This window comes from Physcomitrium patens, chromosome 3 (assembly GCF_059467195.1).
Source record: "Physcomitrium patens ecotype Gransden chromosome 3, ASM5946719v1, whole genome shotgun sequence".
NCBI classification, from domain to species: Eukaryota; Viridiplantae; Streptophyta; class Bryopsida; order Funariales; family Funariaceae; genus Physcomitrium; species Physcomitrium patens.
The window spans coordinates 6163632-6184580 of record NC_143412.1 but is presented as its reverse complement, the minus strand read 5'-3'; the positions used below and the strand labels follow the sequence as shown (position 1 = coordinate 6184580).

At 32.3% G+C, this 20949-nt stretch overlaps 1 protein-coding gene across 3 annotated transcripts; it reads left to right on the top strand.

Moving 5' to 3' along the window:
• Window positions 1–509: 509 nt before the first annotated feature.
• LOC112279999 (putative methyltransferase PMT3) lies at window positions 510–5650 on the top strand. Of its 3 annotated transcripts, none has more exons than XM_024514880.3 (8): window positions 510–713; window positions 1157–1667; window positions 2018–2182; window positions 2543–2725; window positions 3104–3692; window positions 3921–4021; window positions 4270–4502; window positions 4912–5650. In XM_024514880.3, the coding sequence occupies exons 2-8, from the start codon at window positions 1314–1316 to the stop codon at window positions 5222–5224; spliced, it is 1938 nt and encodes a 645-aa protein (XP_024370648.1). In that variant the 5' UTR covers window positions 510–713; window positions 1157–1313; the 3' UTR covers window positions 5225–5650. The 3 variants fall into 3 exon arrangements, with proteins under 3 accessions (XP_024370648.1, XP_090104724.1, XP_090104725.1); XM_090248598.1 differs by having other exon boundaries at window positions 1064–1667; XM_090248599.1 differs by having other exon boundaries at window positions 510–845.
• Window positions 5651–20949: the final 15299 nt, after the last annotated feature.

The window sequence follows — 20949 nt, the reverse complement described above, 5'->3', positions numbered from 1 at the left end:
AAAGCGGAACAGAGGGGAATCCATCAATTTGACGCAGCAAAGGCTGATCTCCAGTGGATGACGAGATCGTGGGAACACCAACTTGACCAAGTCCGGAACCTTTTCGGATTGAGAACCTGGATGTGGAGGACCTGGAATATATCCTGGTTGAGAACTGGTCTTCGGTGGTCTGGAGTCAAACCTGGAAAAAGTGGCGCGGCCCGGGTATGCCTAAGTTAGGAACGCGGCTCGGAGGATCCGCCCAGATGTACTACGGGAAAGTTGTACCGCATGCTAATATTGCAAGCATTTGAAGCTCCCAGATCTACCCTGACGGTGGAATCACCATCCCCGATTCACCTTGCGGAGAGGGGCTTTGTCAGGGCAGCTGTCATCTTACTGTATTTTCACCCTCCAATGGATGCTTCCCCCCCCCCCCTTCCCTCAGTGCGATCCTCTTCGTCCGCACAGGGCCATGGCCCTCACTTATTTCAGCATCATTTGAGCTGGTTTCCGGTGTCTGCTGTATGGTGTCTGCTTTCAGTCTCCATCCAAAACAGGAGTCATTCGTCTCTGGCTGGGAGAAGTGTCATGCAATTCCTTGATTGCATCATGCCTGCCGGTAGGTGTTGAAGGCTCAAGGGCCTGTGGTAGCAGCGCCTGGGTGGGGCTGCATTTGTTGGCAAGGTTTTTGGTGTGGATCTGAGAAGTCGGAGGTGGAATTTGGATCCCAGGTGAGGTGCATGTTTCATAAGTGAGTGCTGCCTTAGTAAATAGTAGCACAGTGGATTAGAATACTGTGCTGAAACCTTTAAAATGCCAGCTGCGGCCCGTGGGGGCTGTGGGAAGAGTGGTATGAAACGCCGGTAAATATTCGGAGATACTTGTTGTTCTGTTTGTTTGCTTTCATTTCGGCAACACTGAAGAGAGAGCTGCTGCTAGTTGGAAACGCAGTCTTTGTGTTGAGCTTTGTGGTAGGTGCTAAAAGAAATTAGTGCATGAATCACTCTGCTTATTTATTTTTTTAACACGATTTTCTTAACAAATAGATTAAAATTTTAATCATATCGCGACACATTTGCAGAGGCCAATGTTTTGCTGCCCTGGACTTAATCAGTGAGTGTATAAGTTAGTGTCATTGCCGGGAAATTGAAGTTGACTTGAGAATAATCTTCAGGGGATACCGTAACGAAGAGCGCGTAGGATTTGGCCATTATCATAGCAGGAGTTGTGGAGACTGTAGAGCTGAACGAGCATGCGATAATTTGGAGTCTTAGGTTGCGGCGTCGAACAGTGAGGGTGGTGTTCATTCCGACAATCAACTGTGCGAAGAGATGTTTGGCCGAGCAGCAGCTAACACAAGGATGAGGGGCCGCAATGATGGCGGTGCCCAGAAGCGCCGTGTGTTGGTCACGGTGTGCACTTTGTTGCTCATGTTTTCACTTATCTCTTTATACCACGGGTCTTTCTTCAGCAATCGCAGAAACAAGCTCGCTGTTCCAGACAGCTTTGATCCCACTGCTTCAAGTTGGTCCGCTAATCTCGCAGCTGACCCTAAGGAGGGTGCGGCTGATAAAGATAGGCTGTCGGAGAAGATTGATACCAATGGTGATGGATCTGAATCTTTTGAGGTTGAGCAATCAGAGGATGAAACCGCATCCGACGGTGATACGTCGAAAGTGTTACCCGTAAGTTCAGCCGTGTTTTTTAGTTAAACATTTGTGTGATTCTCACTCGGGCTTCATCTTTGAAAACACATAACGGCACTATGATGTGTATTTCTAGGTTCTGCCAAAGATTAGGTACTTTCCGAGTTGATTCTAGTTTTAACGACCCCCGATTAGCATTGTCACACCACATTCTATTTTCAAAGATGTACCCGTATAACATACTCTCTACAGTTGCCATGGTTCGGGTCAGCATTGATCACCTCCATTTCAGTGTTTTGTCTTCACCTCCGTCCATTTGTTTTCTATGCCATATAGTTTGATCTTGCTGTAGTCAGAGAGTAATGTTAAGAGGATCTATGTTTGCGCAGGTGTGCGACGCTCAGTATACTGAGATCATTCCTTGTTTGGACCTCAAAATGAATAAGAAATTAAAGTTGAAGCTCAACCACTCTGTCATGGAGCATTACGAGAGACACTGCCCTCCTCAAGAGCACCGACTCCAATGCTTGATTCCTCCTCCTCCCAATTACAAGGTATCATTTCTTCTTATCAGTTAATATTGCGGTTTAATCTAAGATAAATTTTATATTTTAAACTTTTCTACTTGATCTTGTTGAATGTGTTCTTACCACGGTTGTTTAATTCTGCCTGCATGGCAAGATTAATCGATTTGTTAATACTTACGTGAAATGCCAATGTTCTATACTTTGTTCACATAAAGCTGAGCTTATATTCTTTCAAACACACCAACACAGCGCGTACTCATCTTCGAATGTCAGAGCGTCTAATGATGAGAAACTAAGTTCAAATGGTGAGTTATTTGTGTAAGCTAAGCGATGGACTTAAATGAAATGCTCATGTTTGGTGCCTACTATCTGTTAAATCACTTGCAGGTGCCCATCAGATGGCCTAAAAGCAGAGACGAGGTCTGGCAGTCCAACGTGCCCCATACATTTTTAGCAACTGAAAAGTCCGACCAGCATTGGATGGTTGTGAATGGTCAGAAAGTGAATTTCCCAGGTGGTGGCACGCATTTTCCCAACGGCGCGGACAAATACATTTCGTCTGTTGCCAAGGTATGTTTGAATCCATCAGTCCACTTGGATTAAATAGTGTAAAGTGACCCAGTGAGTGTATTGGTTCTCTGGTCGTGTGGAAAATTCTATTTGTTTTTAACCTAGAATTGTCGAGTTACAAGTCATTGCAATTTCTATTTTAATGATCCTCTTGAAAATTCTGAGTGTGATGTTGCTTCTAGACTGATGACTTGAGGTTTGGTTCAGAAAGTTGACAATATTCTGCTGTACGAAGATTCCGAAGCCTCCAGACTTGTTTAGGTTTAAGGATGGTCGTAACACAAATTGTTTTGATTTCATCTAGTGTTTGAAACATCTGTTTGCTCACTCTACGAATTCTTCTTCTTCTTTTTTTTTTTTTTTTTTTTCCCCCCTTAGATGTTGAAGAACGAGGAAGGTAACCTCAGCATGGATGGAAGCATCAGGACTGTGCTTGATGTAGGCTGCGGAGTCGCAAGCTTTGGTGCTTATTTGTTGCCCTTGGAGATTATTGCTATGTCGTTGGCGCCTAATGATGTGCACCAGAACCAAATCCAGTTTGCCCTCGAAAGGGGTATTCCTGCTACTCTTGGTGTTCTAGGGACAAAGCGTCTACCATATCCTAGTAAATCGTTTGATCTGGCTCACTGTTCTCGTTGTCGAATCGAGTGGCACCAGCGGGATGGAATTCTTCTTTTGGAAGTGGACAGACTCTTGAGACCTGGTGGATACTTTGTCTGGTCTGCTCCTCCAGCTTATCGTGAGGATCCCGAAAGCCGTCAAATCTGGAAGGAGATGTCTGAGCTTGTGCAGAACATGTGTTGGACGGTAGCTGCCCACCAAGATCAAACTGTCATCTGGCAAAAACCGCTTACCAATGAGTGTTATGAGAAAAGACCTGAGGATACATTACCTCCACTGTGCAAGACAAGTGATCCGGATAGTGCCTGGGAGGTGCCCATGGAGGCTTGCATTACTCCTCTTACAGGTTTATCATTTACATCTGTTAGTATCACTCTGCATTTGCATAGAAAATTTTGATCTGAATGCAGTGGATATTACATCTCACGTCGGAATACCACCTTATGTGGATTGTAACGTTTCAAGTTCCACGTGAAGCAGGCGATATTCTCAAAATGAACTCGCGAAGATTGCACAGTATACTAACATAATATTCCGGAGTCAGTGCAGTTCTGACGGATTTCTTGTAACGCAGATGAAGCTCACAATATTGAGCCATGGCCCAAAAGAATGGTTGCCCCTTCGCCCCGACTGAAAGGACTGAGAATTGACGAGAAGACGTATCTAACCGACACTGTAATTCTCTGAACTCTTCATGAGGATAAGATGGTTTATGTATGTACATAATAACGAAGCCCGGCCATTTCAACTGGTCGTGACCGTGATAGAGACATGAGACACTCCTGCATTTTCCTATCGAAAACTAATTCAGTGCCCTAGGAGTATCATTAATGTAGCTGTCGTTCTTACTCTGTTTAATGTGAGTAAAAATGACACGAAAGACTTGTAGCTTTATACGCGTTTCTGTTTGATATCTTATGCAGAATACATGGAAGAGAAGAGTCGATTTCTATTGGAGCTCCCTGAAGGATGCTCTCCAAGTAGAGCAGAACAGTGTACGGAACATCATGGACATGAAAGCAAATTATGGAGGTTTTGCAGCAGCTCTAAAGGAGAAAGACCTGCCTGTCTGGGTTATGAATGTCGTGCCATCGTCCGGTGCTAATTCATTGGGCCTTGTCTATGATCGGGGTTTCATTGGATCCCTCCACAACTGGTAAATTTTCTTTCTCATAGGTTCTAGCGATCCTTTTGAATTGTTCACATTGCCCATCATTCAATTACTTGCCTTAAACTGCGTATTGGTACTATTCTGGCGACTTTTGTTATACTTGTCGCAAAGCGATTTAGTTGGAATCTCTTTAAAATCGTTGTCAGACAGACTTAGCTGAAATACTTTTTATATATCTGAACTAGGAATTTCTTTGGTACCAGGCACCGACAACTTTACAGTGCTTCTTAGTCTGTAGAAGGTTCAGATGATAACCTGTTTTGTGATTGACGTGGTGTATCTTGGAGCTGGACACATTTACAATATTTGTCGTACTTGTTTGTGTCGCAATTTTGGCTAGGATTTTATAGGAACGTTTTGAGCTTGAACTTGAAGTATGTGGTGGAATGTTCAGGTGTGAAGCTTTTTCGACATACCCGCGCACATACGATCTGCTGCATGCATGGACTGTATTCTCAGATATTGAGGATAAAAACTGCAGAATTAAAGATCTTTTGTTGGAGATGGACCGGATTTTGCGTCCCATGGGCATTGTTATTATTCGAGATAGGTCAGATACAGTTGACCGAGTAAGCAAGTACCTCACAGCTTTGCGCTGGTCTAACTGGCATCATGTGGTCGACGCTGAAGAGGACGACCTATCACTTGGTGAGGAGAAGATCCTATTCGCAAGGAAGGAACTGTGGCAACCTGAAGACGTTTTGTGATGTTCTGGGCCTTGATTGCATTGCTTCAGTCCACGAACGTTTTTGAAGATGAGCATGTGCAATGTATTTTTAGGGTTCTAGATGATATTTGGGATGCGGCCCTGAGCCTGGTAAAATTAACACAGATTGATGGTGGTGCTCACACTGTAAGAACATGACGCCAGCAACGTGCTTGTAGGGACCTGGTCTTTGGGCTGCAGACATTTTTGTTGCTTACATCTGCTTAGCCTGGTGTTTGCTGGCCTTGACAACCAGAAAATCTTAGAAAGACTACACACGTCGAATGACTAACTGTTAGGTAATGATGATGATGAGAAGAGATGGCATCCCTTTTTTTACTGGTTACTCTATTGCTCTATGTTGATTGAAGCTCAAGAATGAAGAACCGTAGTTAATACCCGAAAAAGGCAGGGTAGGTTTATAAGACATGCTTGCCTCGCAAGTTGTCACAAAGTATGTATACTTTTCATGATTGCTCAGCTCTTGTGAGCACTTGGTTGCCTTCTTGAGTTTTTACAGCTCATTCTTCGTAGGTTCAGATAGTTCAGAAAGAGACTGGAGTAAGTGCTTAACTTCATTCTTACAGGATGGCGAATTGCTGGAAAGATTCTAAGATCGATCACGTGTGTTTGCTACTCAAATCATCATATAATAGGCTTAAGTGTCAGCCCACTCACTCCTATATGATGGTGACTGCTACGTCGGGATAGGGACTGATTAGAATGGATGAGGCAATCTGCCAGGTAAGCCTGACACGAATGGGATAGTTTCCTCCTATAGGTAATACTGGTGATCTCAAAATATAAATCACGATTCCAGAACGTATATCCTTGAACTTTATCAACCCCCTGTCATGACTAATGCTCAATCAAACTGTACAAAACTTGCTAGCAAACGCTTGGTGTAGAGCATGCAGGAATTTGACATGCAGAGTGATGATGGGGCAAAAGGCACATTTTACTGGTCAAACTCCTTAACAACGTTTTGAGTGTTCTGACTGAGTCCCTGAGCCCTAGCGTGCACCGCTGCTGCAATTTCTGTCGTCAAGCTTGTGACAGAAAAATATGCATATCGGCTATCTGGCTGTCTCTCCCTTCCAGCAATACTGTAAACTTAGAATTTTATGTCCTCCAGAGTCATGTGTATAATGTAAGTGTATTTGTGCCTTCAATAAATATAAATAAATTAGTGAATACATGTCAGGTATCCTATTGCATCTATTGATTGCGCCAGCAATAGGACAAAGCTTCTTTGGTTCTAATACCTCTCAACAAGGCAAACCCAGGGTAGAGTGCTCTCTCAACTTGCATAATCCTCATCCTAAGCATGTAAAGTTAGGTCGTTTCGGGGAACCTTGTTGTTCTAGTGGATTGTTACTGTTGTTGTTTACTGTACATTTGTTTTTTTACATTTTAACAATTTTTGTAACATTCGCTACTTGTTTCAACATTTGAGGAACACGTCTAATTTTCTGGATTGTCTTTTTATTTCTATTTTTTTACATATTTTCCACGACGTGTATCTACATTTAATTATGTTGAATCAAAAACTAGTTTTTTTTTTTTTCTAAAGATTCCACAGTTTTTCTTCAAAGATGCGGATTTATTTATTTATTCTGTATGTACATTCCACAATTAAGTGTCCCTGTTATCCAAAAGCATTTGCATCAAAGGACTGGCAGGCAAACCCAGAGAGATCCAAACCCTAATTCTGTGATTTCAGGACGTTGGAGTCGCTTTGCTCTCGACTTGGCCTCTCTCATCGCGTTGCAATCCTGATTAAAGATCTTTGGCTTGTTTTTCGGTCTAAATTTAGTGTTCAGGTTTTGCTTCCTTTCTTGGATTAATTGAGTTTTTAAATTTTACATGTATATATGAATAAATAAATAAAAGTTTGGCAATTGTGGTAGATTTTGGCAATTGGAAGCTTGTAATGAGATAAAGTGGTCTAGGGATATTTAGGAGATGAATTTTTTTATCCAAATCCTCCTTAAATTTGGTTATTTTGGTAGAAAATTTGTTGAGTAAGAGATGATTGAATATTGTTGTTTTGAAATTTCCAGCCAATTAATTTTGCAAATAAAGACAATATGCTGCATTGCAAATTTTAAAGAAATTAGTGGAATTGTTTTTATTGAAACGGATACTACTATAAGGATTAAAGAGGTTGAATTTGAAATGGATAAAACTTGGAGGTATAAAACAACAAGTGTACTTGTTCCTTGTTATGTTTAAGAAAAGGTGAACAATTAAGAAAAAAAAATCATAATAATTGTCTCCTTTGGAGAATTATAATAATGTGATTTTTATTTTATTTTTTTATGAATAGATTCCCTAGCAGCAATTCAATGATGGCTAAGAAAATATATTAAGTTGTGTAGAATTATTATAACAAATTTCAGTTTTGGTTTTTGTTTTGTTTTATTTTTTTGTCAATTATCACATCCTCTTATTTGCAATTTATTTTGTAGATTAGACATTTTTGTTATGATTATTAGATTTTATTATAGATTTTATTTTTATTTTTTTATAGATTTTTTGATAAGATTCTTATAGTCATAATAAGGACTAAGTTTTAAATAACAATTGGTTTTAAAAAGATTATTACAATTTTTATTTCTTAACTAATTCTTGGCTCTAACATTAAGATTTTGTACTTTTTACTTTTTATTTAATATTTTATTTTTTTTCAAAAACAAATAATATATTATTTAATAAACTATGTATAATTATTTTTTAAAATTAGTTATAATTATTAAATTTTCATAAATGTTTATCACCTCTATAATATCACTATAGATTTATATAAGAGTGATGTATAATAATCTATTTTGTATCAATAACTTCACATTTTGATATGTTGTAATATAAATATGCATATTTCTTTGATTTAATAGTCTAAGATTTAATATTCGTTCTAAATCTTATATCATAAACTTAGTTGTAATACTAATGTATATATATATATATATATATATTCTTTTTTGTATAATAATTCTTAGGTCTTCATAATTATGACAAATTTAGAAGAAATAAAGAATATTATAATGTAGATATATGAGCAAATCAAGATTTGGTACTTGCTATGGATTAACTCCATCTATTACATTGGCTAACATAAAGACTAATTAATTATAAAGAAATAGGCATTACAAGAGTATCTTCAATAATTATATTATCTCAAGTAACTTATACAAATACAATTGTATAATTTAGCAAATCTAGAAGTATTCATTTGAAGAAGTTTGATGGTATTAGATTTAAGTTTGAAGATTTATCAACCAAGTACAATTCTTTATTCAACTCCAAGCTCTTACTTATCTTATCCAAATATCTCAAGTCACATTTATTAGAATATAATTTAGTAGATCTCATTTTTTTATTTATTTTTATTTTATTTTATGATTTTTTAAAATAATAAGATCATATATTAGATAATTTGGATGTATTTTAGATAAAATTTTGGTCTATATATAGATACCATCATACATTTAATATATCAATTACAAAATTTGAGTTTTATAATGAAAAATTTAACTTGTGTTAATATTTTTATGAAAATTTTAATAATTTGTATTTAATTTCAAGTGAAAAAATGATGCTCAAACTATTAATTATTTTTATTAATTACAATATGATGTGAAGTTATTATTATTTAACTTACTTGATAGTCAAATTTTGATTTTAAAAATTAAATTTTCTAATATATGATCTTATTATAGTAATCAACTTTTTAAATTTTTTTATAGATTCAAGGTCCAAATTCTAGTATTTTTAGACATAAGTAGGCCTAAAATCTGATAGATCAAAAAAATCTTTTTGGACTCAACTTTGATTCAAGCAATAGCTGGTTAATTATCTTAAATTATCATTAAAATTTTAGATTACTTATTAAATAATAATTTATAATTATGAATTTCAAAAAAAATTTCTTTTATCAAAGTTGATAAGTTTTTAATTTTTATATTAAAAGGAATTCTACACCAACTACTATTTTAAAGTAGACTATATACAACTCAAATTTAGAAGAAAGATGATAAAGACTTCTTCAGATTAAAAAAAAATAAAAGAGATAGAGTAATAATTTGAAAAGTGGTTTATGTTTTTAGCTAATTTAAATATAACTTTGAATCAAACCAACAATAGTAATAATAACAACAAAAATAATTATGAATCATTCTTTGTACCTTATACTAATATTTTTTTTTAACCATTGGCCTTAGTAATTATTAATATCACTTCAATTAATTTTTATAATTATCTATATTTTTTTAATGAAAATTTATCCTCCAAAATTAATCTAATCTAATGTAGATTTTAAATAATTTAGTTATTACATAGATTGGATATCTTTAAGTTATTTTCTATTATCTAGATTTTATTATGTTAGTTTTTATATGGATTAAGTATCTATAACTTATCTTTTATTGTTTAAAACTTCTTGATCTAAATCTTTTTATTACATCAATTCTTCTAAACTACCTTTACATAACCAAATTACTTAAGATTGCTTCTGTCTTATTAGAGGTGTGCTATTAGATACTTCTATTATATCCATTTAGAGTTGGAGGGTTGTCATTAGAAAATTTGAGGTATTAGTTAGAAGGTCAATATAAATAACTAAGCAATTAGGTGTATTTATATCTATAAAAAGAAGTCCATTGGTATTTGAGTTAGTAGAATTGTTGAAGCTTGTAGTGGATTAATTTTAAAAAAATTGGACATAAAATTATACTTTATAGTGCTTTAATAGACAATTATCTAAATTTGATGATCTTTGTGAGCATTTGAATTAGGATATTGGATTGGCCTTATATCATTATGATTGGTTGGACTAAAGATAAGTTAGAGCTAATAAAGATACAAAAGATCTCTAAAGATCTATCAAATAATGTTTTAATCAAGAAGAGTATTTTATTTTTTTATTTTTTTATTTATTATTAAGTTCAAATTTAATGCAATTGGTATCACAAACATATATATTTACTCTAATATTTACCTATATGATTAAATAGAAGTAAATAAAAGTAGATTTATTTCATAATATTTTTTAGAAAAGCTTCTTAAAAGCTTCATAGATACTACTTTGACTTTACATGTATTTATAGTTGATTAGTAGGTTAGAAACTTGATCAATAAGTTAAAAATGTATTGATAGTTTGTGGAACAAGCTAATTATGTGGCATAAATATAAAAAACTTGCCTTGCAAGTTAATATATATGTCTTGTAAAGTCAACACATTTTGGAGGTCCTATAGGACATTGCCACATAGCTCTTAGTTAAGAATATATATGGAGGTAAGAGTGAAGCCTTCTTCATTCTTATCAATGCCTTTTTAGTCTTTAGTCTTATTTTAAAACTTTCTAGTCTTCTTATTTTTTGCAATAGCTATTCTAGTTTAATACCATATCAACTTTGAGTGACTTTCTAGTTCTTTAGAATGACATTAGAGTGTATTAAAGATTTCTTTCTTCAAGATTTCTATCTTTGATAGTTTGATAAGAGTACTAATTTAGTTCTTTTTTTCTTGTTTTAAAAGTATATATATTACTCCACTTCTATTGTTATATTTTGAAGGTTGAAGACTACTTACCTTTAAATAAATAATCTTATTTTTTAACACTGATTTTTTTTCTTAAAGAGAGTAGATTATCTCTCTTTGTAGAAATTTTCATTTGATATTAGAAATTGTGGATTATCTTTTTCTAATTTAACTTTTGAATTTATTTGAATTGGCTATGGAAAGAAAGACTATAGATGCTATTCTCATCGGAAGTAAGAATAGATTTGTAACTATTACAGATCTTCATGAAATTATCAATATTCTAAGAGAAGAAATCTCACTTATTTTCAACATGAATTATGGAAATACTATTCCTATGCCTATAAAAAAAATTCAAAGTCTACGTTAAGAAATTGTCCAGTTGAAAGAAGTAAGTAGATCGACTTCACAACCAAATCTATGAAGTTTTATTTCTATAAGTATGTATCATGGACATATACATGTAAACCAATAATTACATATATGATGACATAAAAATAAATAAAAATAGGTCAATTCTATAATATCTTCTATAATAGCTTTTTAGAAGCTTCATAAATGTTGCTTTGACTTTATAAGTATCTATAATTGAATTTTTAGGTTAAAAACATGGTCAATAAGTTGGCCATATGCTACGCATGTTGGTAGCTTGAAGAACAAGCTAATTATATGGCCCACTTATAGAAAACTTTGCTTGTAAGCTGAGGCATGTGTCTTGCAAAGTCAACACATATTAGAGGTCCTATAAAATATTGCCATGTAGCTCTTAGTTAGATAGTATATTTAGAGGCAAGAGTGAAGCCTTCTTCACTCTTGTCAACTCTTTTCTTGCTTCTAGTTTAGATTTAAGAGTCTCTACTTTCTTTATCTTTTGGCAATAGTCATTCTAATTTCTTTTTAATATACATACTAATTTATTGTTATTTTGTCACTTCTCTTAGACACAAATTTTCCAGATTTATGCATCTTCTTATAATTCATGTCCTTGACAGATTGACAAGAGTATACTTACAATATTAGAGCTTTGTTTTTTCTTGATGAAGAGTGGATTAACTCTTTCTCTTGATAAGACATAAGCATATTAGAAGTTGTAGATTACCTTCTTCTAAACTAATATTGTTCTTAGTATCTTCTTTGTTCTGAAGTCCTTTCTTCTGATTGTCTTGAGCTATACTAGATATTTATTTTTTAAGTATTATCATGATAGAACTTATTGAAATGAAGAATGCAATGGCACAAATGTAAGAGAAATTGAAGGAGTTAATGCTTACAATACATCAACTCAGTTTATTATTATAAGGAGCAACAAGAATGGCAAGAAGTGAAGATATAAATATGATTGGAATTGCTTCAATATCTGCATCCAATCATGTCCTTTCTTTTATGATGGAACTTGCTTTAGATACTAGAGAACTAAGAGTTGCCTTTCCTGAGAAGTTTGATTGTATAAGTTCCAAGTTTTGAAGATTTATCAATCAAGTACAACTTGTGATTGAACTTCAACTCCAAAGCTATCAAATTCCAAGATCATAAGTTAGATTCATTGATATAGTTCTTTTAGGTATAGTATTATTATAGTTTTATCTTTTCTTGAATAATAAGATCTAATATTAGATAATTTAGAGGCTTTTTTAGCAAAGTTTTGATCCATGTATGAAGAACATGATGCAACTTATGTTGCAATCAACAAGCTCTATATTTTGTGACTAGATAATCAATGTGTAACATTATATACTTTACAATTTTGACTACTTGTAATTGATAACAAGTGAAATGATGTTACATTTATTAGGCAATTTTTCTATGGATTATAATATGAAATAAAGAAATTGATGCTCAACTTACCTGATCCTCAAACATTGAATCAAGCAATTGACTTTGTTGTGAAACATAACAATTAACTTTTTGAATTTTGATCTGAGAGTCAAACAAGTGGGCCTCAATATTATTATAATTCAATGGCAACACCAATGCTTCTTCAATACATACATTTAGAAGTAGAGGATATGCAAATTGATGTGATATGTTTCAAACCTCTTATTGAGCAAAAAAAGACTTGTTGCCATCAGAAAGGATTGTGCTTATATTTTGAAAAACGTAAGCATAGTGCTCAACTTTGTCTAAAGAAGAAGTGCAATTATAAAATAAGGAGTATAAATATCAAAGAAGATAATATATTAGAAAACAAGTTTATTCAGCTATAATAGGTACCGTTGTCGTGTTGTAATACGAGTATACCATAAAAATATAAAGAAAGAGGACTTTTATTAATGTTCAGTTACCTCAAATATTGGGAGCAACGACCGATTCTAGTGCCAATATTCAGGGGCTAGTTTCAGACACCCCGTCACAGTCGGTCAAGGCATACTTATCAATAACGAAATGCTCCGTTCGAGTCCAATATTGGAAGTCAACAAGATCGAAAGGACTAAATTGATGACTGAGCGAGCCTGGCGCAAAGGACCAATTTGACCCAATTACGAAAACATCCAGGTCTTACTATGGGCCTGTTAGCCAATATGAAACTTGATTTGGTCAGATGACTCAATGTGGTCCTGATTATGGAAGTTTCGATTCCGTTTTAGGTTGTCCTGTTCTCTGTGTCATTTCAAAGAATATTGTTTCCAGAAAAAGAGCCTTTTAAAAGGCAAAAAATGGAGGAGAAAGCTCTGACGGCGGAGCCAATTCTAGATCCAAGATGGAAGATTGAAGAAATTCAGAGGCTAGGGTTTGAAAGAGGAGAGAATTAGGGTTAAAGGGGAGGATAGGTTAAGAAATGAAGGGGGAAGAATCAGGGTTTTAAGGGTCGGAGAGCTAGCTTCATGCTTCGAGGGGAGAAAAGACAGAGAATTGGGGTTTTTTTTTCATAGGGTTTTGGAAAAGACGGAGGCAATCGTTGCTGAAAGTTAGTGTTGTATTGGTGAACTGGATTTTTTTTTTCAAAAGAGAGAAAAAAAAAACATTCGAAAATGGTTAAGGGGGAGGAGAGGATTCAAAGATTCGGGAATTAGGGAGGTTAAGAAAAAGGGAGGATACAAGGTTTTTGGGTAGGGATTAGAACAGAAACTTCTGGCGATCAATGCTGAATAATCGATGTGTTGTACTAGTAAATCGAGATTTTAATGAAGTGGGTGTGATTATTCTTGACTATTTTGTGAAATCGAAGTTACGTCTGTGATTGAAGAATTAAAAGGATGTCTATAGGATTGAGTATGCAGAATGAATGAAAATTTTTGGGTTAATCTAACAAGACAGTCAGTGGATATAAGGTCGTGAGTATAAAGCGGTTTGGAGATTAGCAGATTGGATTGTTCGAGGTTCTCTGTAATGTCTAGAGACCTACCGACTGGGACAAAAAGGATTTCGATGAGGAGTCAAAGGACATCCGTATAGATTTACGGTATATTCTTACAATCGTTTATATTCCAACAGTCAAAAACCGATAGACTGCTTGAATATTAGTGAATCTCCATACCACCTTCTACAGTCAGACGCTCAGTGCGTTCTCGAGCAAGAAAGTACATAATACGACACCGTGTGGCTCGAACCTTGTATAATACCTAATAAAGGTACTATTCTCTCCTCAAAATTCTTTCCTTGTTTTATATTAAATATTATTTTAAGACCTAAATATTACAAAGTCTCTACCTTGTTAGATTCAAGAGCCTCAACATGTTTCTTAGATGAAGAATTTGATAAAAGACTTAGCATATTTTTAGTAAGAAAAATTATAACTATTTATGTAGAAATCATAGATGGTCGTTTGTTGTCTTTTGGAGATGTTATTCACAAAATCTTTTCTATAGAAGTAATAACTAATGGTCATAATATATTTGTGGTATTTGATATGATTAGATCTCTATCTAATCCAATCATTTTGAACTTAATGTGATTAGAAAAATACAACCCTTAAGTAAATTAGATTTCTTGTACTTTTGACTTTTCTAAAAGTAGAACAAAGAATATAGTTAATGAAGTAAAAAATCACAAGTCTAGTGCAATTAAACCTATGTTTGTAGGTGCAAGAGTTTTTTTACATGCTGCAAAAGAAGAATCGCCTTAAGTCATTTATGCCACATCCATTTCTAATGGTGCAAAGATTTCAAGTAGCATTTCAAGCCAATATCAAGAACTTTAAGATGTATTTGAGAAATAGAATGCCGATACTCTTTTAGAACATTGTTTTTGTAACATGATATAGATAAGCTAATTATATAGATAGTTAGAACCATAGAAGTTTGTAGAATTGAAATTAAGTTAGTAGACCAAGTAGGATCTACCATAAAACATTCTAAAAAGAATTTAGAGCAGTTATGTAGTTAGGGCCTTCTATGGAATCTTCTAAAAAAAATTTAGGATAGTTATTTAAATAAAACCTATCATAGAATCTTTTTAAAAAAGAATTTAAAAATGTTATTTAGATGGAATCCACCACCTAAGAACATTGTAGAAAGTACAAGATTATAGGATAAGATATAAATAGGACTGGCTAGGACCTTTGACGTACTAGTTTATGGATTTGGATTAATATAGCAAGTAGCAAGTTGACATTGGAAAATAAGACTTGATTACCCTCCCAAAAGATCTTGTATTGCCGATGGTTATCTACATACTGCTTTTGTCGATTCTTTATAATAAGGAGGCAGTGTTGTATCTCTTGTAAGGCCATTATAAGCCATAGTATAAATTCTTTTATTTTTTGATTGTTAATATCGATAAAATGATGGAAAGTTGTTGATATAATTAAATATTGATTGATATTAAAGAAAAATGGTAAATGATCGATATTTACTAAAATACTATTATAAGTAAACTCTAAAGGCATCAAGTATTCATTCCAATCATTATGATGAACCACCACAAATGCCTGCAGCATATCCTCCAAGGTCTGATTTGTTACATTAATCCAAATCCATAAACTCCTTGTCATTGACTTTATGGACTTCTTTAGCCATTACTTATTCTAGAACAACCATGGTCTTCTATTTCTATGGATTTTATTATAGATCTTTTAGTCTTAGCTTTGTATGATTCTATATTTGTGATAATAGATCGTTTTATCAAAATGGCACATTTTGTACTATACACAAAATCTATCATAGGTGAAGAAATTGCTAGGCTTTTCTTTGATAATATCTATCGATATCATGGATTGTCAAAAGTTATTATATTCAATAGAGGAACTCAATTTAAATCAAGATTTTAAAAAATTCTTTTTAAGTTTCTAAAAGTAGATATAAAGCTTTTTTTGGCCTTTTTTCCTCAAACTAATAGAGAAAAAAAGTATGTAAATCAAGTTTTGGAGCAATATTTAAGATGTACTATTGATTATCAATAAGATGATTGGAAAATCCTCTTGTCATTGTTAGAGTTTGCTTATAATAATATGATACATTCTTCTATGCAACAAACACCTTTTTTTTTCCAATTATGATTACCATCTATAACTTGATACTTTTGACTTTTCAAAAATTAATAATCTAATGGTGGAAGATTTGACAAATTGTTTATCTGAGCTATATGTAACAATGAAGGTGTAATTAAAGGAAGCTCAAGAATGACAAAAGATCAACATGAATGCTTATAAAAAAGAACAACCACAATTCAATATACATGATAAGGTATGGATACTTTGTCATAATATCAAGACTACTTGTCCTTGTAATAAGTTAGAATACTGTAAGCTTGGATCTTTTCCTATTTGTAGAAAAATTAATCTAGTTGCTTAATGATTACAATTATCGGAGTCAATGAAGATCCATCATATCTTCCTTGTATTTCTTCTTAAATCATACAAGATTGTGAATATATCAAGAAGAAGAAGATAAGCTCTTTTTCCTCCTATAAAAGTGGATAATAATAAAGAATTCAAAATGGAAGAAATTCTAGACTTAAGGTGATGCCAAAATAAATTAGAATATCTTGTCTATTGATACAGATATGATATTAGTGAATGCACATAGGAGCTAATAAAAAATCTTGCAAATGCAACAAAGACGATGGAGGCTTTTCATCAATGATATCTATCAAAACTAAGATGAAGAATAATAAGTCTTTGCTATAAAATAAATAAATTTTAGAAAAGATTGTATTCTATTTTCTATCCTTGTTTTTGATTTTTGTGTATTTGTGATACTAAAGAAATAGAAAATCAACAACTAGTAGATTCAACTCAAGAGCCTTTGTTTGCTGACTTGTCGGATGAGACATTATAATTTTTAGAACCTTCAAGATGATATATTAAGATGAAGATCCTCAAGAAGTACATGTTCTTTTTCAAATAGATGGTAAGATATAATGCATTAGATATCACAACCTTGAAAGAGACTTTCAATGTTTGGTGATTTTATTTGAGGTAGGAACAACTCTTGATGGTATTCCAAATATTTTATTTAAAGAAAGTTATGAAGGCCTAAAGAATAATCAAATAACTAAGTAATCTTTTCATCCTAGTATAAGACATTATCAATGGTTGAAAGGCCCTATCAACCATCTTTGATAAGAACAAAGATTAGAATATATGACAGATAGAATTTGTCATATCTTAGATTTTTTTAATATATGATGGCTACTTTTGATAGAAATTTTTCTTAGAAGGCAAAATAATATTACAAACATATACATGTAAACCAATAATTATCTATATGATTACATAAAAGTAAATAAAAATAAATTAATTCTATAATATCTTCTATAATAGCTTCTAAAAAATTCTATAGATAATGCTTTGATTTTGTAAGTATCTATAATTGATTTTTTAGATTAAAAATATTGTCAACAAGTTGGTCATGTACCACACATATTGGTAGCTTGAAGAACAAGCTAACTATATAGTCCACACATAGAAAACTTGCCTTATAAGCTAAAACATGTATCTTGCAAAGTCAACACATATTAGAGTTTCTATAGAATATTTCAACATAGTTCTTAGTTAGATAGTATACTTAGAGGTAAGAGTGAAGCCTTCTTCACTCTTATCAATTTCTTTCTTGCTTCTAGTTTAGATTTAAGAGTATCTAGTTTCTTTGTCTTTTGGCAATAGCCATTCTAGTTTCTTTTTAATACATGTACTACTTTATTTCTATTTTGTGACTTCTCTTTTGATATAAATTTTACAAGTTTATGCATCTTCTTCTAATTCATGTCCTTAATAATATAATTGGAACAAGGATTAATGTGCTTGAGAAGTTTGATGGAACAAGATCAAAATTTTGAAGATTTTTGTAACAAATCAAGCTCTATCTAAGATTGCATTCCTTTCAATACCTTGATGGATTTATTCAATTTAGATTCATAGGCACACTTCTATCAAGAAGTGCTCTATCTTGATTTATACCTTAATAAAAAATGATTTGCAACTCTTTTATGATTTGAATTCATTTCTAGAAGTGTTTATGGCCACATTTGAAGAAATTTATTGAAAAAGAGTAGCAAAAACTAAGCTCTTATCTTTATGGTAAGGATCACAGTCAGCCAACATATATGCTACTAAATTCTAAAATTCCACTTGCAACATGGATTAGAATGACAAAGCCCTTATCAATCAATTTTGATATAAATTGAAGGATAATGTCAAAGATTTATTATTGACAATATCAAAGATAAAATCTTTGGAATGATTTATTGCTCAAGCCATTGCATATAATAATAGATTATTTGAAAGTCATTAAGAACAAAGATTTGATTGAAGAAGAATAAGTCAAATAATGAGCACATCTTTCAAGTTTTTAAAAACTTATTCATCAAGGCTAAAACTAATACAAATTAATACATAATGTTTTAGATCCTTCATGGAGCAAGAAAAGTCTCGATAATTTCAAAAGAACTTATGTTTATATTGTAGAGAAGCTAAATATAATATTTAATATTATTCAATAAAACAATGCAACTACAAAATAAGAATGATGGTTGCAAAAAAAGATAATGTATCAAAAAATGAATTTTCTTAGCTACAATAGGAATTATGTGCCTAAAATCTTGTATAATTTTTAATAAAGATCCTATTCTCTCCTTAGACTCTTCACCTTGTTTTATAATAGAAGTTTATTTAGGACCAAAAAATCACAAAGTCTTAGCTTTATTAGATTCAAGAGCCTCAATCTATTTTATAGAAAAAAATTTTGTCAAAAAATAAGAAATATTGTTAGTCAAAAAAACTAAATCTGTACATATAGAAGTCATAAGTGGTTGTTTGCTATTTTCTAGAGATGTTACATATGAGATTATTTTTTTAGATGTAACAATTGAAGATCATAATACCATAAAAATATTTAATGTAATAAGAGATTCATTTAATTTAGTTATATTAGAATTATCTTGATTAAAAAAATATAATTCATAGATAGATTGGATTTTTTGTAACTTTAATTTTTCTAGTAGTTTAATCCAAAATCTCATTTTTTAAGTAGAAATACATAAGTTTAGTATATTCAAATCCCTACAAATAAGTGTGAGAGCTTTCAGGCATGCCACAAAAGAAAGGTCATTTTTTACTATATATGCCATACTCATTTCTGATAGTGGTAAGACATCAAGTAATATTTGTAGCCAATATCAAGATTTCTAAGACGTTTTTGAAAAAAAAAATATAAATATTCTTCGAAAGCATCATTCTTATGATTGTTCTATTCATCTTCAAAGAAGAGATCAACGACCATTTTGACCAATCTATAGTCTATAACAAAAGAAGTTGCTTGCATTCAAGGAGTATATTGATGAAAATTTGGCTAAGAATTTCATATGCCATTCTAAATTTCTAACTGAGGCTCCTGTCTTATTTGTTAAGAAAAAAGATGGATCTCTACAAATAAATGTGGACTATCAAAGATTCAACAAGATTACTATAAAAAATAAGTATCCTCTACATTTAATTTTAAGACTTCTTGATTAATTCAATCAAGCAAAGATTTATATAAAAATAGATCTACAAAGAGCATATAATATGATATGCATTATAAAAAGAGATGAATAAAAAATTATATTTCAAACCAAGTATGGATATTTTGAATATAATGTCATGTTTTTTCTACTCACAAATGCACCAACTGCTTTTTAACATTTAATGAATGATATCTTTTATGAATTTCTTGATGATTTTGTCATTTGTTGTTAGGATGACAACTTAATCTATTCTAAAAATACAAAAGTATATAAAGTTCATGTTTGTTGTGTATTACAAAATCTTAGAGATACAAGATTATATGCCAAGTTAGAAAAGTGTGTATTCTACACTATTCAAGTTGATTTTTTATATACATCATTTTTAACAAAGGACTAATTATGGATTCGAAAAAGATCTAGACTATCATAGATTATAAGATTTTAAGAACAATAAGAGATGAACAATGCTTTTTAGACTTTTTTAATTACTATTAGATCTTCATCAAGAATTTTTTCTCAAGTTGCATAAAATTGTACTAAATTTTTTTAAAGTTCTAAAATCCTTTCAATCTACATAAACGTAAATTCTATCATAAAGTAGGACAAAAAGGACTAGAAAAAAACTAAATAAAACTAAATAAAATAGAACATAAAAGATAAAATAGAACAAAAAAAATAGAATAGAATAGAATCAAAAATACAAACCAAATTTATTAAGAAAAAAGTATCAAGGCTGTATCTAATCAAATGACTCAAATGGCCTTCGTTAGTCCCATTTATATTTTATCCAACTATCTTAGAACTTTTTAGAATATCTTTTATGGTGGCTCTACTAAGATAACTACCTTTCTAAAAGATTTTAGAAGTGGATTCTACCTAAATAATTACCTTTAGTTCTTCTAGGATGTTCTATGGTGGAACCCACATAGACCACCAATCTAGCTCTAATTTTAATAACTTCAAAATACTTTTCAAAAATAGCTGTAATACCTATTTTTAAGCATCAGTAATACAATTATCTTATTTATGCCATGTTATATTTAATTCCCTTCTACTAATAGAAAATATCTTTGTTTCATTCTTAATGGTATATCCAAAATATTTCTTGATAATAGATAAGATTTTGTATAATTTCTCATATTGCATCATAGATAGAATAGTCTTTTTAGAGGACCTTGTATTAAAGTTGCAAACGTCCATTGCTACAACAAATGGAACAATGCTCCAAAATGTTATCTATTTCATACTCTTATTAGTCATTAATTATAATTGGTAGTGGTGATAGTTAGTGTTGATTCAAGAA

Bases quoted from the DNA above. Each gene is read 5' to 3' on its own strand.
- LOC112279999 (XM_024514880.3), top strand. From the start codon at position 1,314: ATGTTTGGCCGAGCAGCAGCTAACACAAGGATGAGGGGCCGCAATGAT. The intron at 2,183-2,542 runs GTATCATTTCTT...AATCACTTGCAG, and splicing joins CTCCTCCTCCCAATTACAAG to GTGCCCATCAGATGGCCTAA. The intron at 4,503-4,911 runs GTAAATTTTCTT...TGGAATGTTCAG, and splicing joins ATTGGATCCCTCCACAACTG to GTGTGAAGCTTTTTCGACAT.